This window comes from Sinocyclocheilus grahami, unplaced genomic scaffold (genome assembly GCF_001515645.1).
Source record: "Sinocyclocheilus grahami isolate Dianchi unplaced genomic scaffold, SAMN03320097.WGS_v1.1 scaffold4689.1, whole genome shotgun sequence".
Lineage (NCBI taxonomy): Eukaryota > Metazoa > Chordata > Actinopteri > Cypriniformes > Cyprinidae > Sinocyclocheilus > Sinocyclocheilus grahami.
The window spans coordinates 7,541-13,541 of NW_015509579.1; the positions used below are offsets into that span (position 1 = coordinate 7,541).

Genomic DNA, 6,001 nt, shown 5'->3' on the forward strand with positions numbered 1-6,001 from the left:
AAACAGATTTCTGCACAGTCACCTGATTGATCCTTTACTTCTGATCAAGCTGATGTGTATAAGTGTATATGGGTGTGTGCTTGGCTAATCAATGCATGATGGATGATATTTGGATGTTTGCAGTGGTAATGGCCACTTTAGTGTGTGTGTGTGTGTGTGTGTGTGTGTGTGTGTGTGTTTTATTGTGCGAGTGGTCCACAGCGGCTTCAGCGAGCTCCCCGAGATCTCCATATGAAACAGTCATCATGCTACAGTAAATCAAAGCCATCCACAACAGACTAAACAACCAGACTCTGGAAGTTTTATTTTTACAATCTTCCTTTCGGTTTCAACATCTTTTTTGCTCCCTCTTTACTTCTTGTTCTCGCAGGCAATAACAAAAGTGATTTACACATGTTCAACTCTTCCATACAAATTCTTTCCACAAAGCACAAAAAACATTCAAATGATGCAGATCACAATCGCATGACGTCCAGGAGTCCATTCAAAGCTCTGTGTCTATGATGCATTATTAATATGTTACTGAAGCTTGATGGTAGATAGATTTGAGGTTTAGCAGTCAGGTTTTCACTAAATCAACCTCATTTTGTCAGTGTCAACCATATAAGTATAGAGAATTGAAATTAGCAGCATTGCAACCAATTTTATAAAACTGAAAAAAAAGAAAAAGTTTGGGCTTCTGATTGGTCAGTACAGCGATCCAGCCATTATTTAAATCTATATATAAACCGCTATGACACAAAACACCTGCTCATCAAATTAGTGTGCATTTCTGCTTATTTTTGGTGCATAGCAACATTCTGTTATATTAAGGACGACATCTTCATGCTGAAAGATGCCTCTTGACACTAAAATGTGGTTTTGCATTTATTTATTTTTATTAGGTAGTATTTCTTCTAAAAGCAATAATTCAATTCATTAAGTTGAGAATACACTGCATACTGTGTTCAACAACACGCTTTAACAATATATATTCATATATTATATTCATTACATAATCTCTCGTACCTCGTGGTTTGCTTCAGTAAATAATGCATCATGAACAGAGAGACTGTTTCAGTCTTGTGCTGAAATACACCATTTTCCCCCAAATACAGAATGATTAAGCATGTCATGTTTAAGTAATGGTCTTGAACGCTGTTAGAGATCCTCCACAATCCCAGAAGCCTCACATGGGAACCATAAAGAGCATTCCCGAGCTCTCAGTTGAGCGGTTGATTCTCGTCCTGATGAATTGTGGCTATAGTCTGTAAGAATGGAACTCCGGTGAAGTGTGTGGATGGACATATAGCGAGTAAACACTGTCACTTCACACTGTACGCTTCAAAAAAAAAAAAAAAAGCTTCCACTGAAGATCTGCTTGAATTTGACACCGTTTTATTAAAGCATCTGGTCAAGAAACAACCGAACACCCCACATGAAACATCAATCTCAGGTGTTTTGATGCCGAGCAAGCAATGAGTTTCCTTTTCTTAGTTTGTTAGTGTTCAGTAGAAACAGAACTGAATTATGGACGCCTCACAGCTTTTCTGCCAGTGTGAGATGTTTTGGTGAGCATTCTTAAAGGGCAACTCAGCGAAAGCGGGTTTTAACTCCTGAGTGGGTAAATAACCAAGTGCAGCAGTGCTTTGTCGTTCCTTCACAGCGAGGCATGAAGACACTTTCCAGACCCTTCACCCTCTCTGCTCCTCTCTGGTGGAACGACCTGCCCACCTCAAACCGAACTGCTGAGACCATCACAACATTTTCTCTTTTCTGCATTTCTCCTCTACTCCGGCTTGTTTGCCAATCTAGGTTTCTAATAAACCTGCCATTGAATTCTGTGAACATTGTTGGCTCTGTAACAAATAGCTTATGCTTCTTTATTGTAAGTCGCTTTGGATAAAAGCTAAGTGCATAAATGTAAATATAATTGGTAATTTCTGCCACAAATAGTTATTCTGGGTGGTTTCCAGGTGATTGTTCAGTCAAAAGAATATTATGTAACATATTGGCCCGAATATAAGATGACCCTGATTATAAGACGACCCCCCCCCCCCCCCTTTTCCAGATGTACCTTTTGGAAAAAGGCTTTTTAAAAACCAAATCTTGTTTTTTTTCTCAGTAAAATAAGAAAAACATTTTCCAGCCCAAAAATGTTCATACTGTCAATAGTGTAACGATGTATGAAGCACAGCTCACATACAAGAAACTTTCAAATTAAGCAGCCAAATGTATGTGACCTACTTGAAAATAAGCGAAATCTGTGCAGGGAACCTTTTCACACTCATGTGAAACTCCCGATTATGTGGATTGCTATTGTAATGACCAGCATTAAGGAAAAGCATTACAAGTAACGCGAGTTACGTAATCGGATTAATTTTTCCCCAAGTAACTAACGTAATGCATTAGTTTTTAATTTACAAAAATAATGTAAAAAAAAAAATTCAAAGTTTCATATAAGTAATGCCAGTTAGTCTAGTTTCTAATGTGTTGACCGACAGCTCTCCTGTCCTCATGTTGAGAATGAATAAAAACAGTGAAATGCAAACTCAGAATATGACACAAACCTTTAATAATTAAATATGTTAAATAACACAAATATCCTATATTGTATTGTAATGTATTTAATCCCATTTTATTAACCAATGTCTTTGCTTCTGACCTTCGATGATCCAATTCAACCATACTAATGAGCAATAATTACTAAGGATGCACAATATTAGATTTTTGCCGATATTTTTCAATTAATTTTGGCCGATAACCGATACCGACATATTTCCTTTTGTTTGGAAACAACACCAAATCTCTCCTGTACAGAGATCATAAATAATTTTTCATTTTGGATAGTTAACAAAAACATACTTTAGAGAATTAAATAAACAATGACGTTCTTTTATAATGAGAGTACATTGAAAGCTTTGAAAATAACTAGAAAACAACTATAAAGCAATCCTTAACATTCTATTTGAATATTTAACATTTGTAGATGGTTGTACAAATTCTGAAAATCTTATTAAAATCAATATTACGCATTGAATGCATCTGTGTATACAAATGATTTAATTTACAAGTGTCTTGTTTGTGATTTTTATTAATGTAAGCTATACCTTCTGACCTTTAAATCAAACCATACTCGTGATTATGACATCAACTTCTTTATTTAATCAGAAACACAATCTTAATGTTATTTGTGTGTTTTACTTTTATTTTATAACAAGTAGGCCAACAGCGCCCCCTAAGCAAATAAAACGCCTTACCGAACAGGCATTAGGACCCGGGGGAGGCGGCTGCTGCAGGTGCTAGTAACTGCTGACTCTATGACGCTCATTCTGAACTTGCATTCTCAGATTAAATGCTCAAAACAGTGAATCTAATCATCATTCAGGCAAAAGTTCAAGAATGACCACACTGTTGACGATCTTATCGCTATCACACCCTGAGCACATGCGAGTTACTCATCTTATCAGTAAGGCATATCGGCACAAGTTTTCATATCGGGCTGATGCCAATATTTGCATTTTACGCCATTATCGGACAATTTTGATAACATTCCGATAATATGGTGCATCCCTAAAAATTACTTTTGATAAACACAACATTTGTTTTACTTGTTGAAAAGTGTTGAACTTTTTTCTGCTGCATCCTATTCTTCATGCAGTCCAGAATAGCAGCACAGCTACAAGGTTTGTCTGAACCGCGGCCTCTACTGTACAGGCATGCATTCACATTTCCTTCAGCCTGAGGCTATTCATTGAACTTTTGGTGTGAACGGGCTTTTACACTCGCCAAAAATATAACTGTTTTACATTAAAAACAATCAAGCAAGCTCAGCCTAGATGAGAAAAATGTATGCAAAAGTAACGTAACACATTACTTTCCATAAAACCTAACCAAGTAACAACATTAGTTACTTTTTTTAGGGAGTAACAAAATATTGTAATGGATTACTTTAAAAAAGTAACCTTCACTGGCACTGGTAATTTCATCTGCAAAATTTTGCTGAGCAGCAGTAAATGTGACTGCCACCAATAATTAATGCTGATTATTTACCAACTCAGGAGATAATTGCAGTTTGTTTTTACTTAAGGTTACTAGATCCACATATCCACGCTTTCTCATGATAGAAGCCTGTTTGCTAACATGAAGACCATATCTGGAATGAAACATCATCTCCATTGATCCATTAGTGTTAAAGGTTGGTTTCTGTCACCACCGCTGAGCACTCACTGTTGAGGGGACGCTTTTCCAGACAAATGTCTTCCGTCAGAGAGCTGCAGTTACTGGCACCCTCCTGTGGCTCGGAGGTCAACTGCAGCCTCACACGGCTCCTATAATACTATCTCAATGATACTACTGGTTAACGCTGGTTTTAATTAGTCCAATGTACAATTAAGCAAATCCGGTTGAGAGCTGCTGCTTTGATCATGTGTAGCTGTGATTTTAAGAGATTCTTTTTTATTATAAAAAAATCTAATAAACAGGAATATCTCCCACCTCTTTGTTGACGAAGCAGTACAGGATGGCCACGAGCAGACCCTAAAATTACAGACAACAACACACATGAACCTCAACCATCTGCTCTCATCTCACAGCAGATACCATCCATCTCTGTAAACACTCTGATTGAAATGATCTGATGGTGACGGTGGGTGGACGACCTTTGCCCTCTGACCTGGAAGGAGCTGAACAGGAGGTCGTAGAAGAGGCGGATCAGCCTGAGAAGAGACTCCTTCGGCACGGACTCATCGATGACGAAGGTGAAGAGGATGGCGTGAATCCCCAGCAGAGGAATCAGCGTGAGCGTGGACTTGGCCAGCCTGAGCAGAGCGAGAGAGAAAAACACACATTTAATGAGAGCATGAGCTCTGCTTGCATGAAAAAATAACAATAAAAAACACGGCGGTCTTTTACCTGAACTTGTAGTCTGTGTATCTCATCTGATGCGCCTTCAGCTTGGACATCAGAATCTTTATTATACGAATGAATATGATGAAATTAATCTATTCCAGAAGAAAAGAAAGAGAGGAAGGAAGAGAGGTTAAAATCACAGAGACTGACGTGATTTGTGTCATTCAAAAACCACGATATCTCAGTTTCACTACCGTACATGATAACATGTCAAAGCGTAACGCATGAACTAACACACACATCAATGAGATCTCTCTTATACTTATAAAGTTTTGACTTTATAATGCTTTCATTCTGTTCTGTGTAACTTCTGAAGCCTGAGCAGAGTTAGTGTGACAAACACAAAACAAACCACTGTTATAACTGATTAATCTCTCTTATATTTGATTCTTACTGAGTTTAGATGATGAGTGAATTGAACATACTTTACAATTATTTGAATTCATGTATAAACATCTTTGCCATTAAATTGCAAATTAATAAATAATAAATAACAAATAAATGTATTCATAAACATTCATTAATTAATAAAATGCGATCGAGATCTGGCAATTTCAGTTTTGAACAGTTGTCAGATTATTTGTTATATAGATATTTTATCAACTTTTTAAAATGTGCATGCATGTAAATATGTAAATAGGGGAGAGCATAAAGTAAAACATAAAAATATAAAAGCAACTGTAAAGAGTATTATCCTCTAATTAAGGCTCAAATATTCTAAAACAACACAAATAATGACTGAAGGTTTTAATTTAATTCTGCGTCATACATGAGCAAATCAATATTGTTTTCCAAATAGGCTACTTTTCTGAGAACAGAAATCCCGTAGAGTCACATATCGCATACAAAAAGCTGTTCAAAGCCTGTTTCTGCCGCAGTTTTTAAATCAGAACACGGTACAAGCGCAGTACAAATGTGACTCGTGAAATAAATCAGTTATGTTGTGTAGAACCAACATTTCTGTTGTGTTTGTCTTTATTACTTTGTATTATTACTATGCGTTGATGAGTGCGCTGGAGGTCACGCGGAGGTCATAATGTGTTCCTGTGCCCGAGGCTCTCACTGAATGAACACGTCCTCCGATAATATCAGCGTGCAAATGCAGAATCAT

The 6,001-nt window shown here is 37.0% G+C and overlaps 1 protein-coding gene across 1 annotated transcript in view; it reads right to left on the reverse strand.

Moving 5' to 3' along the window:
* Positions 1-4,452: 4,452 nt before the first annotated feature.
* Positions 4,453-6,001, reverse strand: part of LOC107576940 (glucagon receptor-like) — a gene marked incomplete at its 5' end in the record, with an annotated part of 2,310 nt that continues 761 nt past the window's right edge. Inside the window, 3 exons of the mRNA XM_016263061.1 lie at positions 4,453-4,518; positions 4,655-4,799; positions 4,894-4,982. Coding sequence (XP_016118547.1) covers positions 4,453-4,518; positions 4,655-4,799; positions 4,894-4,982 — 300 coding nt within the window. The remainder of the gene's footprint in view (positions 4,519-4,654; positions 4,800-4,893; positions 4,983-6,001) is intronic.